Genomic DNA, 19,012 nt, shown 5'->3' with positions numbered 1-19,012 from the left:
GACAGTCCATACACTTAGCGAATTCTTGTAACCCCTTTTTTCCAGCCCTCCCCCCAAATCCCTACAAGTGTCTAGTTTGATCAGTGATGAACGCACAGCCCTCCACATGTTGATGGACTTCAACTTCCCTCAGCCTCACCCAAGCGGATGGTCTCAGGCTCCCCACTCCCTGAGGTGGTTTAAGAAAGTTCATTTTTAGCTGTTATGTAGAAAGCACAAAGCTTTACTCTTAAAACTTTCTCCAGGGAAGGGAGAGCAAAGCCCTTCTGGCTTTGTAAGGAAGTAGGAAGAAGAACTCAAGCAACACCCTGTTCTTGAGATGGAGAAGGGTGTTTTTTTCAACAGATGCATAAACTCTACCCATTTCAGAATAACCCCCTGTGGTAAGGCTGCATTTGCAGTTGCCTGGTTTCTCCAGAGGAAAATGGTGGCCTGAAACTCACTGAGTTCGGAAGTTTATTTACATATCTTACAACGAGGAGATGTAACAATAAAGTGCGTCTTTTAAAAAGGGGTGCCCTTTGTGATTTGCAGTTGGTCACGTGATCTTCTCAGGCAGCATCTGAGCGTCAAAGGCGTAGTGCATGTAATGGTAGACCTTCTCTGCCTTCTGCTGGCTCATCCGGGTGCGGGCTGCCATCTCGCCCGGGGAACTGGAAAAGAGCAAGAAGAAAGGAAGGCTGAGCTCCATCGCAAGCCAACAGGCAGTTGCTGCAGCAAGCAGGAGAAACACTGCGGGCGTTTGGGCCGCAGGATGCTTCTTCCAATGTGCCTGAAGGGAGAAGGAAGAGCAAAGTGACCGGCAGCCTGCACAGGACAGAGCAGTGGATGGCTTTGGTTTCACACACCACCAAGTTGCATTGAGGAATTTGCTACCAAAGAATGTGGCAGGGGCTACTATCTGAGGTCAGAGTCGCTGAACAGATATCAGCCATCACAAGTTGAGGAGGGAGCATGCAGCCCACTCTTGTGCAGGTTTTCAGGTTTGGGAAACAGGACGAGGCCCTGCCCAAGCCCTACCTGTTGGCTGCCTCCTTCACCGAGCCAAAGCAGTGGCACAAGGCCAGGGCTTCTGGGTAGCTGACGCAGGGAATGCTCAGGTAGAAGCGGAGGGCATCTTGCCTGTGCCCCTGCACCTCCGTGGGCACTTGGATGGCCGCGTTCTTCCGCTGCTCCAGCGAAGCCAGCTCCTTCAGCAAGTCAGCCGTCTCCTCTTGGCAGGAGCTGAAGAGCACCCGGATTCCTGCCTGGACGAAGGCCAACAGGAGGCTGTCGTAGTGCCGGCTTCTGTGGAACACTCTCCGTGCTTCTCCTGGAAGTTTACAGAACAAGAGTTTGGTGTCAGCATTTCTCCTGTGCTGCCAACCTGGGAGAGGCTTCCAGATTTCTCGCTATCAGTGGCTTTTTATTCCCTGATGCCTCAAGTGGCAAGAGATCAGCTTCAATGTGCTAAGCACAGAGATGTGGGGATGTTGTGGCGCTCTGGGTGTTCTTGGGCTCCCTTCCCTCAGCTTCACCCCTGATGTTGACCTGGGGCTGTGGGAAGTCCAGCAAAGCCTGGGGGGTGAGCACAGGCTCTCCATCCCGTCTCTAGCAGAAGGGCCAGTTGTGTTCTCAACTGCTGCAAGTTGTCAGCTGTTACAGCATTTCACAGCCCAGGGGGACAGAGGAAGACCCTTAAAATCAGGACCCATATTTCTCTTCTCTTTCGCCCGTAAAGAGAGTTGAGTGGAAACCGAGGAGGCACATACAAGTTCCTGATCATTCCTACACTACCGAAAAAGGTGCAGTTCCTAGTTGCCTCTTCATTCTTCAAAGTGGAGTGAAGAACCTTATCATCTTTCAGTGCATGATCAGAAGCAACTGGGATAGATTCTACTTGGTGGGACAACACCAGCTTCCCCAAAAGGTCCCATGTACACCATGTTACGTTTCTACCTCCTAAATGGCCATCTCTGTTCACCCATATTTGCAGTGCTGTAGCTGCTGCATTTTCTGTTTGACGCTAAATAGCACAACCAGCAGAGCTGGAAGCTGAAGTGCTTAATGCCCAAGGAGAAAGCCCACCAAAGCCAGGAGACCCACCTGCTTTGACTCTCTCCTCCACGATCACACAGATCCTGTCAAACTTGCTCTTCAGCTGCTGCACTCGCTGGACCACTCTGCTCCTGTGTGCCGGGTTCAGCAGCTCCGCCTGGCATCTCCTCTCCACGGCCAGCCGGCTGCTGACAACGTAATCGCAGCTGCCCAGTGAGCAAACGTGGACCTTGACTCCGTGAACAGCTTTCAGGGTGGAAATGACGTCCGGCCCAGAGGAGATCTCGCGGCTGTCAACCAGAACGCAGAGAGGCAGCGGCGGGTTCTTCCGGGAGCAGAGCGCCGCAAGGGGCCCCAAAGAGCTTTCTGGCTGAAAACATCGCAAGAGAAATCATCATTCATCATCCTCAAAGCAGCCAGAGCAGGAGAAAGCCAAGGCTGAGCTTTCATTATCATCACCTTTCATAGTGCGTTACCAATGCACCCCAGAGCCTTGCAGGGCTTCCCAGGTGACACAAGACCACAGTCCCTGCCTCCAAAGAGCTTCCAGACTCTTCTTGGAAGGTGTAGGTTTACTACTACTACTATGATTATGTATTTATTTATACCCAGCCTTTTCCCCATAGCAGCTAAAAACAGGGAGGTGGAGAATGGAGCATTCATTTAGGCAGAGGTTGGATGTTGACCATTTGTCAGGGATTCTTCAGCTGTGACTCCTGCATCAGGGGTTGGACTGGATGACCCTTGGACTCTACACTTCTATGATTCTACCATCTGAGGGCCCCCGCCAGACATCCTTTTCATTGAGCATTAATGATGATTTGTTCTCAGGAAGCTATTGGGGCAGTTACACACAATCCCGCTTTCAACACTGCTTGCGCCTGTGGGGGTTTTGGGGGGCAGGTCATGCTGCTTCATTTGCAACCAGGGCACCCCTGCAGAAATTCCGTACCTCCAAGTTCCAGGTTGTGTGTGTGTGTGTGTGTGTGGCTTTTGCTGCACTGCAGTGCATGAATGTCCCTGCAGGTGGCACTGAGGAAGCATCACAGAAAAGCTCCTAAAGTGAAAGGATGTGTGGATGGCTCAGTATAAAGAGACCACTAAGGCACTATCAGCGCATCAGTGACCTGTTTAGGGCCCTAAAATAGACCACCAGGAAAAACTACAGGGAACGATAAGTAAGGGTTGGTAGTTTGCCTGGCAGTCCAAATATCGCATAGAAAATGGCAGTATTTGACAAGTGATAAAGGTAAAGGTACCCCTGACCATTAGGTCCAGTCGTGGACAACTCGGGTTGCAGGGCTCATCTCGCTCTATAGGCCGAGGGAGCTGGCGTTTGTCTGCAGACAGCTTCTGGGTCGTGTGGCCAGCAGGACTAAACCGCTTCTGGCAAACCAGGGCAGTGCACGGAAACGCCGTTTACCTTCCCGCTGGAGCGATACCTATTTATCTACTTGCACTTTTTGACATGCTTTCGAACAGCTAGGTAGGCAAGTGGTACAGAACCTAAATCCCACTTTTGTTTAGACATGCTTCTAGCCACATAGTAGAACAATTGCACACGCATGGAGGAAGTCACCTGCAAATTATTCCAACGGGACACCTTCTGGGGACGAGGAGGTGGTGCCCTCCCCACCAATCTTTCATTGACTTCAAGCCCTCTGTAGTCCTCTAGGCGCTCGATAAAACATAAATGCCATTGCAAAAATAGCTCACGCCCATTTATTCAATTTACATGCAGAAGGTGATTTGTGCAACCCCCAACATCTCTGGTCTGAAGGCCGTTAGGCAGAAAGGCTATAAAAGGCCTCTGAGCATGACCAAGGGGAACCTGGGTACTGCCGGCCAAAAGTGCACAGAACAATTGCCTGTTCCCAGTACTGAAATGAGGCTGCATTTTAATGTTGTATTTTAATCTTGTTGTTAAGTTGTATTTTAATCAATTGTTTTTATACTTGGTGTTAGCTGGCCTGAGCCCAGTCTTGGCTGGGGAGGGAGGGGTATAAATAAAATTTATTATTATTATTATTATTTTACTATTACTACATTTTCACAGTGGAGGAGGCAACCAAGGGGGCGGGTGGCCCCTTTTGCTGAAGGTTCTCAAGGAAAGCCTGAAGAAGCATCCCTGGCGCTGTGGGATATCTTGCCTCCTGGCGAGAGCTTTGACCAGATTGCTTTCAGGGCTTTGGTCTGTTATTCTAACCCTGGCCACAGATAAACCAGCAAAGGAAGGAACAGCTTAAACACAGCCCATACCTTTGACGTTGCCTGGAAGTCCAGTTCTTCCGACAAGGAAGATTTCAGTCCCATGAGCCCTTGGGTCCTGCTCTCTTGGGGCGGACGGATCTCAGCCTTTGGAGCAGATGTTCTGCAGTCCAGACGGTGGTCTAAAGCCAGCGATGAGGACGCATGCGAGCCCTGGTCCGCTTTTGCGACGGGAGGCGGTTCCCTTCTGACCCCTCCTTCATCTTCACTAGAGCTGCTGGGAATCTGGATCCGGGAGCGTTTCTTGAGCGGCGGGGGAGCAGCCTCTTTCAACTTCCTCCTGCGTCGGGTGCAATACTGCTTTCTCCCGTGCCCAAAGCTTTCCTGCAGCAGGTTGAAGTCAACACAAACTTCCTCATCTTCACTGGAGCAGCTTTGGGGGTCCTCCACCTCCTCCACACAGAAACTGTCTGCCAAATAGCTTTCGTCCTGCTCTGGAACCTGGAAGGAAATGAAACCGCTGAGGAGAACCCATGCCATGATTTGCGTATCCCCGAGGCAGAGCCACAGAACGTCTTGAGCCTCACGTGGGCTGTAGCTGCAGGCCTGGCCAGCTCCAGCAGATGAAATGCAGGTGCCCTTTCCAGTCAAGTCTGGAGGAGTTTTCAGCGCATGAGGCTGGCACAGTTTCTAATGACACAATAACGTCGATGTGTCACTTTGTTCTCAGGTTTACAGGTATGTATGGAATATGGCAGACATCCAGAAGGCAAATGTCTTAATTTGCATGAGCCAGTTTATTTTGGCACGTCTACCCCGCCCTTTCTATTGAAAAATACAGTAAGAACCTGGGACAAAGTGGCATGGATATGCTGAGGAACCAAGCTCTTTCATTTTAACACCTGAGCCAGGTTTTCCCAGGCCCTTGCACACTGCAAAAACACTCCCCCACCCCAGTTCCTGGACTGGTCACATCTCTCCCTGAGCTGCTGCCTGGACTCACGTCACAGGCTGAGGAAGTGTTAGAAAGCAGTAGTTCTGTGCCTGGAGGCTGCCTGGGTTTAGGGAGAAGGTCAATGTGTTCTAGATGCGCTTGCGCTCCCCTGAAGGATCTGTTTTTTGGTTTGGGGGGGAGGATGCAGTCTTGTCCCTGGACTCCCAAGCGTTCTCAGTGGCACCAAGGGAGTTCCCTCTCCCAGCTGATGCTGACGCATGAACTGTGGCTTCACCTAGAGAGAGGCAGGCTGCCCAAGGGGGGACCTCTTGGCATGTGGGGTGCCCTGGAAGCTGCAGCTGGTATTGACTTTTAAGAGTGGCAAGATTTGTTCACAGCAACTTGGCCCAGTTAAAGGACCTTCACTGGCTACCAGTCTTTTTCCAAGCCCAAATCATGGTGGCATTATTGTCCTTTGAGGCCAAACTTGCTTGACTCCCCAGTGCTGAAAGGAAGGCCAAATTCCCTATCAAGCTACCTATATGATAAGGTTCGTGGCTATGAGGGAGGGGGGACTTCTCAAGGTCAGCATCCCAGCTAGGGACCACATTCCTCAGACAAGTCTGCCTGACACAGACTTTTTCCCAGATCATTCAGGTGGAATCAGAATCCTGCTCTTAGGTTGTCGCCCCCCCCCCCAATCATGCTGCCTTTTCTTTCTTGTGCCGTACAATAGCTCTGATTTGCGATATTTGTATTTTACATTGTTTTTATATTTTGATTCATGTGAACCGCACTGGGGATTTTTATCGAAGGGTGGTATTAAACAAACCCCGACTGTATTGAGGCAGCAGGTTCTGCCTTGCTAAGAAGTCAGCCCACCTTGAAACAATCCTTTCGGCCTTGTCCTTTAAGACAACACTCGAGAAAAGCGACCATTCGCTCCGATAAGGCTGTGAGAGACCAACAAGCAGCATTTGTGGATCAAGACCAGCCCCCGTTTGTGCTTTGGACACAACCCTCCCTTGTCTGCCTTCCTACCTGTGAGAAAACAGCCACTGAGTTGCATCCTTTCTGCATCTTATACCTGTTGCCAACGGCTGGGCTTCGTACAGATTTCAGGTAGACTGCATGCATCTCAGATTCTGAGCAGAGAGAAAAAAGAGCAGCTGTCAGGCAGGCAGAAGAGGAACTGAAGCCGCAGTCAGCACCCGTTTGGGCAGGCTTCGCAGGCGGAAAGAGTCTCTATAGGGTGGGGGAAAGTTGTGTTGTGCAGGGAAGCTTGTTTTGCGGATCCCGTTACAATTCCCACCACACAAACAGACTCCGCACGAATCAGGGGCCTGTTAGTAGCAGAGAAACCCTTCCCACAATGGCGCTGGGGGACAGGTTCCAACATGTGGCAATTGCTGCCACACAGAAGCAGTTCAGTGGCCTCCAAGCATCCATCTCAACATGCCATTCATTCTCTATCCGTTTCCAGGCCTCGGTCCAAGTGCTGGCTATTCAAGCGCTCCTGCAGTTTGTGCCTCACCTTTCCACTGTGTTGATGATACTGCAGCATGGGCCGAAGGGTTAAGCAATGCAGTCCTGATTTACTGCTGCTAACTGATTTCCAAAACCTGACATGCTGGCTGCAATCACAGCCTTGTAGGAAAGCTACTGGGAGGACTGGTGTCAGTGGGAAAGGACAATTAGAGCCAAGGAAGTGCCAGCTAATAGGAAAAGGGCAGGGTTTTCCTTCACTTACCATTGAGATCTTGCATAATCTGTGTCTCATCATTTAAAAACTCGATGAGGGAAGAACTCTGCACGTTTTCCGAGCCGATGCTCTCATCGGATGAAACCTCCATGGCTCCTTCCTCAGAAAGTTCCGCCTCTTGGTCCAGGAAGTATTTGGCTGCGTTCTACATGAAGCAAAAGCAAGAGAGTTCCTGCCCAGCAGCATCCCACTTCGCAGACTCCAGCCATGCCAGGTGGCCAGAGACTGGCCAACCCCCACCCCATGGCTGATCAGAACTGGGCTTCTTTTAGGAACTGGCCACGGGCAAGGACACGATCCCATGTTGGCAGCCAGCCCACGAAGCCCCACCACCACCAGCCATGCAGATCAAGTGATCTGAGGCCACAGCCTCACATGGAAAGAAGAAGCTCCCCATTACCGGGGGCCAAAGCCTCTAAGTGCAGAAACGGTTTGTCCATCCTCAACTACAAAACACAAGGCCAAAAGTACCTCTCCCCGAATTCCTTGGTTTGGTATTAGTTTCCTGACAGCATCTCCAAGTAGGCCTGGGAATGACTCCAGCCTAAAACCCTGGAGAGCCACTGCTGCCGGTCTGTGGACAATGTTGAGCTAGATGGATCAAAGCCCGTATAAGCCAGCTTCCAGTTTTGTAATGACTTCTCAGGCAGAGAGAGGCCTCTCCTCCTTACCTGAAACCAGATCCTCTTCTTTAACTGGGGGTGGGAGGGGCTGAATGACACACCGAGTGTGTGTCGTCCTGCTCAGCTGAGCTGCATAGCCCTGCTCCAAAACTGAAATTTGGCCTAACAGAGACTCTGTTTCCAAGCATGTTCCCCTCGCGCACGCTGCCCCGTATTTCCTTCCTGTTTAAGGTTCCAGAGGGGTAAACGAAAAGCACAGTACCCCACGCCTCACACCCATCAGAAACAAAGAAGCATCGCTGAGTGTCATATGCGCACCTTCCTGGCAGCAGCGTCTCCCCTTTTCCGCCTCTTCACACCTGGCTTCTTGCTCCAGCTCTTCTCAGAGCAACCTGGGCTTGCGTCGCTAGACAAATCTGACTGAAACAGAGCACAGACAGTGGTCAACAGTGGCATCAGAGCCAGATTCCTCTGGCCTTAACTGCTGCTCAATGCTACCCTGGCAGGGACTTTATGGGTCTGGCTTAACCAAAACGTGCAGCCTTTGGCTTCAAAGCTGGGATGCTATAGGCAGCCTGGTTCATGTTCCTTATGATTAATGTTGGTGGTGAAATTACACTTAAGGGGTGGTTAAAGAATTCTGGAGGAAGAGTGGAGGAGAGGAGGGGGTGGCCTGTTCAGCCGTTTCTCGTGGAGAACCCCTGGAGGGGCAGCATTTGGGCAGGTGGCCAAGAGGACGACTCAGGGTAAGGCAGCCTACTGGTTTTCTGAGTACGTTCGACTGAGAATGCTGCCCAAATATCTCTCCATCTGAAGAATAAACTTTACCACATTTTACAGGAATTGCTTTGAGCACAGGTGTCATTGTGGGAAACATAGTACATAAATGAATTGACTGTAAAAAAAACCTACTTTACTTCTGCTAGATATCTCAAAACTAATCAGCTCCTGTCCTTTTGCAGGTTAAAGCCATTTTAGAAAAAATGGTAATAACCATTTCCTAACAGTAAAGAGGAATGTTTAAGCCAACCAGAGCAAAATGTGTTTTATGTGTTTTTCCTGCCCTGACTGGGGTATTTACTCACTGTGACGAGCGGACGTCTCCGTTTCTTGACAGCACATACTGGCGATTCCAAGTCACAGTCATCATCAATCTTGGGAGAAGGAAGGAAGACGTCAAAACACATTTAGAAACCGCACAGAGAGTTTGGAGCTTGGTGGCCTTTAATTTTAACTGAGCTGACTCACGTTTTGAGATGAAACGTTCACTTTCTTCTTATTTTTTCTGAGAAAAACAATTTCTTCTTCGCTTTCACTGCCGGCCCCAACTGCGAAGGAGTATGTAGGTAACAATAATAAGAAAGTGTGTGTGTGTTTTTCACCATACAATATATTTGTAAATCCGAGAGGAAAACGCTTTCTCCCTTTTTTCTTTAAATAAAGGCAATTCTGGCTTGGGAGGTTGCTATTGTCTGCCTGTGACTCCCCATCCATCCAGGGTCCAGTTGGGGCAACGTAAACAGTATTTCCCAGCAGAGGAAAACAGCCGGCTGCACTGCCTTGCTGAGCTGGAAATTAAGAGTGCTACCGAGTGATAGGGATGAGGGGAAAGAGAAGGGGAAAACACTAAACCATCTTCACTTATCTGTTCTTGGACATGTTGTCAACCCACGTATAACAGCTGTTGCTCCTCCTACAGGTAGCCAGAGAGGCCCCTCTGGAACAAGGTATCTCCAGCTGACTCCATTTCTCCCCTCCCTGCCAATTTTGCCCCATTTTCCAACTCTTCCCTGCACATATTCCTCAAGGTTGTGTTGGTTTGTTTTTAATAGGAATCCAGCAATCCCCCACATGCTTTTACACAGAATGAGGAAGGAGTAGGACTGTTACATTTAAGCTAAGAATGTAAAAAAGTAAAAGATGGAAGCTAAGGATGTAGAAACTTATGCTGATCCTGCAGCTGGATGAAGCCTGGGGCTCCTTTGAGCAAGCGCCCTGTTCTCACAGTGGCCTACTAGGCGCCCACGAGGGGCACCTGAGCACAGCCGTGCTCTCCCCTCCCACGGTTCACAGCAACTGCCATTCAGAAGCACACAGCCTCCGGCGGGGAAACCGCCAGGGCAGGAGTGAGCAAAGGCATTGCATCCACAGAAGCAGAGCCTCCAGATGCAATGGTCCTGCTTTATTCTACTTTGGCCAAACCTCATCCGGCTTACTGTGTCCAGTTCCAAGCTCCAGTTTATTTACATTTCAATTTTTTTAATTGATTTTGTAATAAATTGCAGTATCGCTCTGTCTAAATCACATTGCATCTTATATAATACCACTCTTACTGCAAAATTGCTTACATCTGATTGGAAAAAAGCTTACTGGATGAGGAACAGAAAAAGTTGAGGTTTATTCAGACATATTATCCCAAATTAATAAAGTTATCTTCCTTTTTTAAAACAAACATGTAAACAACTGTATTTCAATAAACTTGTCTTGCCTTTGCTCTTATTCCATGAACCTAAAAGTGTGCTATTTTAGCCACTAACCTCCCAGAGTTTAACCCTTTCTTTAAAGGCTGGTACAGCCACCGGTCTCCACTTCCCAACAGAGTTCTAGCTGCTGCCTCTAACCATTTAAAAAGGATACTGACAAAGTAAACGGCATACGAAGAAGAAGAAGAAGAGTTTGGATTTGATATCCCGCCTTTCACTCCCTTTAAGGAGTCTCAAAGCGGCTAACATTTTCCTTTCCCTTCCTCCCCCACGACAAACACTCTGTGAGGTGAGTGGGGCTGAGAGACTTCAGAGAAGTGTGACTGGCCCAAGGTCACCCAGCAGCTGCATGTGGAGGATCGGGGAAGTGAACCCAGTTCACCAGATTACGAGTCCACCACTCTTAACCACTACACCACACTGGAGTGTGGCCTAGATGGAGGGGGACCGGGAGGCCCCTCACTAGGAGGAGAGGCTGCAGGGAAGCAGGCTTAGATTGGAGAAGAGACAATGAGGAGGCAAGAGGAGGGCCAGGATCTCCACTGATGTTGAGGATGGGCCGAGTAGGGTAGACCATAAACGAACCCATTTCAGCAGGCCTTTAGGGGCATCAGTGCCGCAGCAGCATTTTGGTCCTGTTTATTGTCACTACTGACTCTGCCATGGTTTTATCTGTTCCTGTTTTTATCTGACTGATGATCTGTAACTGAGGGAGAGGGGGTTGCTTTTAATTTATTCCACTGAACCCCACTTTAGTACCATCTTGTGTGGAGAGGAAGGCTAAAGAATATTTTAAGTGCATCGCAAGAAAAATGATTTAAACATTCCCAACAGCATAAACCATTCAAGAGAGAATGTCGGACTGACTCTTTCCACTTGAGGTTCTTAGGCAGAGGCAGGATGGCCTCACCTACTGGGGATCCAGGGGGTGGGGGGTTTCCTGCATCAGCTGGGGGGGGCAGGGGGGGTTGGGCTGATTCCCCATGAGGCCCTTTCCAGCTCTAGGATGTTGCCTTCTGCAACCTGATGCTTAGCCTTGCCATAAACCGAGCGAGAGAACATCCCTTCATTGCTTAAAAGGCAGGATCTCAGTATCCAGTTCCCACCTGCCTTCTGAAGACTGTAGGCAGACTATGTCCTCTCTGCATAATGCCTTATGCTATTTTAATTTTTTAAACATCTTACCTTCAATGGGAAGCACGTTAGGGCCATTTAGGCTTCCGTTTTCCACCTTCGAGGTTTCCCGCAGTGCAAGCCCCTCCGTGCTGAAAATGGAGTTAGCCAAGTCCCTTTTCACTGTACTGGCATTCCCTCTCCTTGGAACTGGCACCTGTGGGCTTTCCTGCCTATTCCCGGAGAAAGAACTCATGAAGGTTCTTCTGGGGATGCCACCGTGGCTCACCTGCCTACCTGTCGGTGTGGAAAATGCAGCGTGCGCAGAACTTGGTGACTGGCACAGTTTCCCTCTCGCTGGTGTCAAAGGAGAGACCAAGGGAATAACATTTTCAACTGCCGCAAGACAAGAGTCCCGATTTTGTAGGTGTAAAGGTGTAGAAAACTTGGTTCCATTAAAGCATTCATTACCCCAGGTCAGTGGAGACTTCCTTGACACGTTGCTGTTTGAGAGCGCTACTTCAGCGCTAGAGGAGCTAACTGCCGCGTGAGTTCCCCCATCTTTCATGGTGTCCACTTGCTCTGAGCACTCGTCCTCCGATTCTTGAGTCAGGAAACCCAGATCAAAGTTAACAGAGAACAACTCCTGAGAAACATTGTAGAACTCTCCAGGACGCTGGCCTTCTTCTTTGCCTGCACAGACAGGATCAACAGAGGCTTCCAAACCTCCATCTCTTGGGATTCTCAATGACTTCATGGGGTTTCCTTGGCTGACCTCATGAAGCTCCTCCCCTGAGGGCTGCCTTTCAGAGGCCTCCTCTTCCTTGCTCAGGGTACTGGCTTGAGTAGCCCGCAATGATGGCTCTGAAAGCTCCCCTCCTTTTGTGTCTGGATGAGGGCCACACTCTGCAAAATCCTCTCCTATAAAGAAACGCCCAGGCACTTCAGTAGGGCTTGCATTCCTCTCAGCCAGCTTCTGGGATCCTCGATAACTTCTGCAAGCCGCCTCCTTTCCTGAATGGTTTGCTCCTGGATCATGATTTGCCACTGGAGGAGTTCTCCCCTGAATGCCCATCTGCTTTTCATCGTCACACTCAAATATTTCGTCCCAATCAAAATCATTTATCTTGCTAAAGGAAGCTTCAGGAATGCAGCTTTTTTCCAAAGGGTTATCCAAGGAACACTGTTCCTGAGCATCGGTGAGTTCAGACATGTTCTGAGGTGACGTGGAAGGTGGTTTGAAAGGTGTCAGTTTTTCTCCTGAAGGACGTTTGCCTGCAAACACACCAGAAACACATTTTTGCACTGAGCTTAACTGCTGGGCTACATCCTCTGTCTCTTCTTCAGAATCAAATAATTCATTCAGAGAAGGGGGAGACTGTGACAGAAGCCTTGCTGCATTTGTTGGGATGCATTTTCCCCAAAAAGCATCCTCATCGGCACTTGCACCAGCAAGCACAAAGAAATCCGCCACTGCTGGTGGTGGTGGTGCATAAAACAAGGAAGAAAGGGGAGAATTTTCTTCTGCAAAGCAGCCGTAGCCCGAATCTGCACCGTGTCCATTCCATGAGCCGCACACTTTTGAGATGGGCTGAAATTTTGTTTCTGCTGCATTTTCACGATCAGCAACGCTTCTCTGGGCAGTGCTTATGCTGGCAGATTCCTCCATGTTTTCCTCATCCTTATCTGACATTTTTTTACATCCAGCACCTTCAACCAATGGCAAAGTGCTCACTGGAAAACCATCTGCAGGGCTGAGTCCCTCTGTAGCATGACTTTCAGAGTCTACCGACAGAGCCTGAGGCCTATTCGCAGATTTGAAGCTCGTTGCTTTAAAGAGAGATACACATTCTGCATCAAGCTCGACGGAGGAAGATGAGCGGTGTGTTGCTGCTTTTGGAGCCTCTGCCAGGGTTTTTCTAGAGAAAGGCGCCTTTTGAGCAGCTGCAGCATCACGACACCTCTTGCCCCGCTGAGCCTCCTCCAATGCCTCAACATCTTCCCAGTGAAAATAAGGACGGGTATCCAGCTCATAGTGGCATTCTCCCTAGTTGAAAAAAAGAAAAGACACTATTTCAGATGTCTGCTTGACTCAAAGTTCATCGCACTCCTTATCCTCCCATCAACTGTGTTTACTAGACTGGCATTGCTTCAGTCTTGCAGAAGGGAAATGGACCAGGAGACCAAGATTTGCTCTTGAGGGCTCAAGGAGAAAATCAAAAGAGGCTGCTGGATCAGGCCAAGACCCCATCTAGCCCAGCTTCCTGTTCTCACAATGGCTTCTCCCCAGAGGCCTGTGGGAACCCAGCAAACAAGATTCGAGCACGAGAGCCCTCTCGCTTTGTGCGACCTCCAGCAACTGGCATTCAGAAGCAATATGGCCTCTGACTCCACTTTCTACATCTCTCCATCCATAGATCTGTCCATTTATTCCTACTCACTGGTTCTCAATCCCCAGTCCACAAGAGGACCTCTTCCATGACTGCTAAGCTTACTCAGCAGGAGTCTTTGGTGAGGTACTTTGTCAAAAGCCTTTTGAAATTCCTAAGTATGCTATGCTTGTTGATACTCTCAAAGAACTCAAATATGTTCATAATATAAGACTTGACGTTGCAGAAGCCATGCTGGTTCTGTTTCAGGAAGGCTTGTTCTTCTATATGTTTGGTTATTTTATCTTTTAACAATACTTTCCATCAGTTTCCCTCTACTGCTTCCAAATCCTGGACTGACTATATTCTGGAAAACAATGCCTGTGTGTATTGGTGCAGCCTTCCCTAAGTTCACAGGATCATGGAGTCATTTAAATCAAAACAGAACGATGCAGCTAGTTCATTTACCTGCAAATTTGGCCTACAAAAAAAGAAATAACATTAAAAATGACCTGATACATAAGTTACATAAAGCAACTCTCCTCCAGGGGTACCCAAGTCTGGCAGCTAGGATCATAGTGTGTGTCCTCATTTCAGGCTCACAAGGTCTTACATAAATGCTCTTCTTTGCTATGGAAAAGGACACTTGACCCCAGGCAGGTTCTAAACCGCAGGTGGGAAGCAAAGACACTCTCACACCTTCACACGTTGCTTAGTAGAGTAAAGCATCAAAAAACCATTTGAAGGAACTAACAAAACTTGAGATTTGAAACCAGCTGCTCAGCAAAATAGGTCATGGGACAAAACCGCTCCTTTGCCAATACGATTGCATTAGCGCAACGGCTTTCATTAAGAATTATAGAATACTGCCAGATTAACAATATTCACAACTTGGAAAGGTGACAGAAAATGTGGTGCCTAACAATTAAATGGGCTTCTGGCCTGCAAAAAAACGAACAACAGCTCTCTCTCTCTCCCAGGGAGCAGGGCATCAATAAATGGGAGAATCCATATAGCTCATTTCACAAACATCCCACCCGCAGAGTCACAAGGCAACTCTGGCTTTGGGAGTACAGGAGTCATAATAAGAATACTGACAACTCTTGGGCTCCCATAAAGTGACTCCTTGCAATGCAAAAGAACCCCGTGGCTGGAGCGCATGAAGATTATGCCTCCAAAGGGAACATAAGGCACTAGGAAGGAAGGGCAAAGCCAACACAGCATAATTTTGGAATGAACATCAGTTTCCCTGCTGTCATTAGGGGCAATGTGTTTTCTGTAACAAGCTGGAGAAGCAAGCAGGGAAAGCTGGCAAGCCTTTCAGATTGCTGAGTGCAGCTTTATCCTCTTAAATGCCCATATGACCCTTTAATGCTCCAGGGCAAAGTAGTGCAGGACCTGATTAGCAACAGAGTGTGTGTGTGTGCATGGGTATTAGTGGAAGCTCTCAGCACACCAAGCTTAGCTTTTCAGATGTGGGTTGAAAAGCAAACCATGCAAACAGAATTGCGCAGAACCATCCCTCCCCCAAGCACAGCTTCCGCAACCTCCCCCACGAACCTGCGCCTTTCTTGTCAATGTTCTGTGCTAAAAACTCCTCCCTGGAAGTTCTCTCAACTCCTGGGATCTTGCCCTCATTGCCACAGTCCCAGGGGTGACAGCAGGTGTGCCAGGAGACTCATGTGCATGGCTCAAGTGTGCCTTGAACTGTATGACCACCTTACTGGAGCATTCCAACCTCCAATGGGCTTCTGCCTGGGGCTACAGCAATGCTTCAAGCTAACTTGCTCACCTTCACCGCACTCAGGCTCCCATGGGGCCTCCAACGATCCTTGCTAACTCAGATGCCTGGCAAGACCCTTTGCAGTCATCCTGCCCCTTCTCAATCTAGGGCCAACCAACGAAGCTGAGCGTTGGTCAGTTCAGGACATACAAAAGGAAGAACTTCACCATGCATGGTTAAACTATTGAATTCACTCCCATGAGATGTGGCTGTGGCCACAAACTTGGATAGCTTTAAAGGGGAATTAGACAGATTCATGGTGGAGGATGAATTCATGGCTTCTAGGCCAGGATAGCTCTGCTCTGCCTTCACAGTTGGAGGCAGCCATGCTCTCCTGAATGCCAGTTGCTGGAAGCCACAGGAGGGGAGAGCGCTCTTGTGTTGAAATTGTGCTTTTGGGTTTATCTGGGTGGCCACAGTGAGGAGAGGACGCTTGCCTTTTGAGGCACAAGAATTCTCCACAACTGTAACCGTGCTCCTGAGTGGAAGTTCTTCTGCGGGCTTCCGCTGTGAAAATGAGATGCATTTTCAACACTGTTGGAATTATTCCAAAGAGGGAAAACAGACATAAATAAACAAAATTATCCAAGCACAGATTGAGGCTGTCTTGCATGGACAGTTCCCATCCTCCAGACATTTCATCCCAAGTGCTGAAGCTGCAACAACAGAGCATTTGCACTGCTCCTGCACGTGTGGGACTTGACTCCCTCCTCTGGATTCTCCGCAGGCTTCCAGCCGCAGTTTCCCGCCCATGGAATCCCAGCAGCCATAAGTAGGAGTCGCACATGTGGGCAATTATAGCCTTGAGCCATTTTGTTGGCGTAGGAGTGTGAATTGAAGTAGGAGAGAAAAACCGACAAGTGTTAAATATAACACTCTGACGTTAGTGCAGGCCAAGAACTGCATAGTTACTGCGAGTGACTCAAGCTCCTGAACCCAAAGTGAGTTTGCTGCTTAAAACCTGCCTAAGTGTGCCAACACACAGCATCACCTGTTCACTAGAAGCACGTTTGCATCCCTAGCTAAAGCAGAAGCGCCTGCAAGGAGGTCCTACAAGAGGGGGGTTAAAATCCACCCGGGGCACACTTTTTATTAAAGAATTCTCAGGAGTAGACCGACAATGCAATCCTTTTAATTTACTGCGCTCTGCATGGTAGTAAATGCAGTGTTCCAAACTCCCATTGTTCTAGGCGCGTTTTGCAACAGGGAATTTCATTAGCGTGAGCAGTTTCTGAGCTCTGGGCGCAGTACTGAGCCTAAGATTTCAGATTAAAACTGCAGAATGAAGGAAAGGAGGACCTTTTTCTGCCTCCCCACTTCCAGCTACTGGAAGACTGAAGACTGGAAAAAAGACCCTCTTAAGAATATTAGGGGGGTGGGCAGGGGAAGGACTAGACCATGTGAAAAATGAACATAATATTTTAACTGCAATTCATTCATTTTCAGCTTTGCATTCTTGTTATTAAAAAAACACACCTAGACGTTCCGTTGTTGCATCCATAACCTAGAGGTTTAAGGTGCTCCTAGCTTTCATATCTCAGTTTCTAACACTGGGTAAACATTGTCCTCAAAGTTCAACCATTCACCATTTAATTATTATTATTATTTATTAATTAGTTACTTTTCTTCCAACAGTAGCTCAAAGCGACTTACAACAAGCAAACAAACAAAACATTAAAAACCGCATAAAACAAAATAAAATAAGAATCTAATAGACAATCATATTCTTAAAAGGCAGGATTAAAACATCTCAGCCACTCAAGGAGGCCATGGATAATTTAAAATCAAAGGCTGGGCAGAAAAGAAATGTTTTTGCCTATTGCCTAAAGATATGTAATTATGGCACCAGGCGAGCTTCCCTGGAGGGAGCATTCCTCAAATGGGGACCCACCTCTGCAAAGGCCTGTTCTCATGTTGCCACCCTCCAGACCTCTCATGGAGGAGGCATAGGAAGAAGGGCCTCAGAGGATGATCGAAGGGTCCAGGTCAGTTCATATGGGGAGAAGCAGTCCAAGAAGTATTGAGGTGCAGTTGCATGAGGTTTTATAGGTCAAAACGAGTGTTTTGAACTGGGCCCAGAAGCTAACTGATAGCCAGCACAGTTGGGCCAGGATTACAGTTGTGTGCTCAGACCGCCTTGCCCCGGTGAGCAGCCTGGCCACCAAATTTGGCACCAGCTAGTTTCTGAAATCTGAATTCACAATCTCTTATTGGTGTCAACATCTACGGAGGCTCCTGTTGTTGAAGCTACAGCTCCCAAAGCAAAAGCACAGCAGAAAAGCCTTGAAAGGGGTATTGTGCAAAAGCTGCGTTCCTTCTCATGAGCTGTGCCCAGCAAGCACACTCTCACTGAACAGAAAGTCATCTGCTGGGCTCTTCTGGAGCAGCTGTGCGGACTCCTCCACAGGATTCCAGAGCAGAGCAACTGGCTTCTCTCTAACAGAGGAGAGGCGGCCACCCATGGCCTGCAGGCCAGATCCAGCCTGCCAGGCCTCATCTTCATCTACAAGCGGACTGGGAGCTCCGAGTCTGATCTTTAGGGCGATGAGGCATCTTTTATCTCCAGTCTTAGTGCTAAGCACCACAGCACTGTGATGGGAGATAAGCCCACTGCCTGCTCTCGAAGCATTGAAGGCAGCACGGTGGAACCTGCAAACTCTAGCTAGGGGAAAATCCAATCTGTTTGGCCAAGCCTCCGTTGCCTTAGCAATGAAGCCAGGAAGGCATTAATAAAAAGCTTCTTTTATGGTTCATCTGTGTGTTGATGCATGCATCTGCGTGAAACAGAGGGTTGTTTCCCCCTTTTCTACAGCAGGACACAACTGTCTCTGTGGCTTTTTTGTGCTTGGAATAAAAGGCACACAGAGAAAAGCCAAAAAAATCCACACCTAGAATTTTCCAAGTTAGAATCTCATACATGTATTTGCTCAGAATTTACAGCAAACTAAAGCGTTTTTACGTTAAACTAAGTTGCTGAGATCAACAGGTCCTCAAACCTGAATGCAATGAACTCACCTAAGATGCATGAAGCATGACACTGCCCCAACCCTGTTAGCAAATCAGACCTCTGAAGCTGCATTGTATGATATGTGTGATTCACACGCCTGTCTGTGAGGAGCGTGAGAAGGGAAGACAGGCTTATCTTTCTTCCGGTATGAGACTGTAAAACTGTACTTTCAATTTTACGCTATGGATTCTTCCGCTCTCGGAGCTGAGAGAGAGCACCATGATTGCTTGTCTGTATATTCTGTAAATAAATTAGTAGTTTAGAACTACAATGTTTCTAACGTCTTGCTGTCTTAAGCCAGAAGGATAGTGTGCTTACACCAGCCGGTATAGGTCACTGGGAGCGCCCTGGAGAAGAAAGGGATGCCTTTTCCAGAGCTACGCTCACCGGAGTACGTCCAGAGGAATGGGGGCCGCAGGCACCCCAGGGCCTTTTCTCCTAACTCCGCTTGGGCCTACAAAGGGTCATACACAAAGGCATCTGAAGATGCTTGCTTACTGGCAAAGGTCTTTTTGAACGTGCTTTGCAGCCCATTACCTTATAAATGTTCTGAATGATAGGCTCAAGCTGAGAGGTGCTTTTTCCAAAGCCACCTAGTGAGGTTTATGGCTGACCATAGACTGCCCCCTCCCTTGAGTCCAAAATCCACTCCTACAAATTGCACTGCCTGGCCCCTCAGCCTGCTCAACTTCC

At 48.6% G+C, this 19,012-nt stretch overlaps 1 protein-coding gene across 1 annotated transcript in view; it reads right to left on the bottom strand.

Moving 5' to 3' along the window:
• Positions 1 to 443: 443 nt before the first annotated feature.
• Positions 444 to 19,012, bottom strand: part of FANCM (FA complementation group M) — a 56,638-nt gene continuing 38,069 nt past the window's right edge. Inside the window, exons 14-23 of the mRNA XM_080993446.1 lie at positions 11,233 to 13,207; positions 8,813 to 8,892; positions 8,650 to 8,718; positions 7,883 to 7,984; positions 6,930 to 7,086; positions 6,221 to 6,324; positions 4,297 to 4,746; positions 2,086 to 2,407; positions 1,021 to 1,312; positions 444 to 653 (exon numbers count right to left, since the gene is read on the bottom strand). Of these exons, the coding sequence (XP_080849572.1) occupies positions 539 to 653; positions 1,021 to 1,312; positions 2,086 to 2,407; positions 4,297 to 4,746; positions 6,221 to 6,324; positions 6,930 to 7,086; positions 7,883 to 7,984; positions 8,650 to 8,718; positions 8,813 to 8,892; positions 11,233 to 13,207 (3,666 nt within the window). The 3' untranslated portion in view covers positions 444 to 538. The remainder of the gene's footprint in view (positions 654 to 1,020; positions 1,313 to 2,085; positions 2,408 to 4,296; positions 4,747 to 6,220; positions 6,325 to 6,929; positions 7,087 to 7,882; positions 7,985 to 8,649; positions 8,719 to 8,812; positions 8,893 to 11,232; positions 13,208 to 19,012) is intronic.

This window comes from Podarcis pityusensis, assembly GCF_964106645.2.
Source record: "Podarcis pityusensis genome assembly, chromosome: 1".
NCBI classification, from domain to species: Eukaryota; Metazoa; Chordata; class Lepidosauria; order Squamata; family Lacertidae; genus Podarcis; species Podarcis pityusensis.
This window is presented reverse-complemented; position numbering and strand designations above follow the sequence as displayed.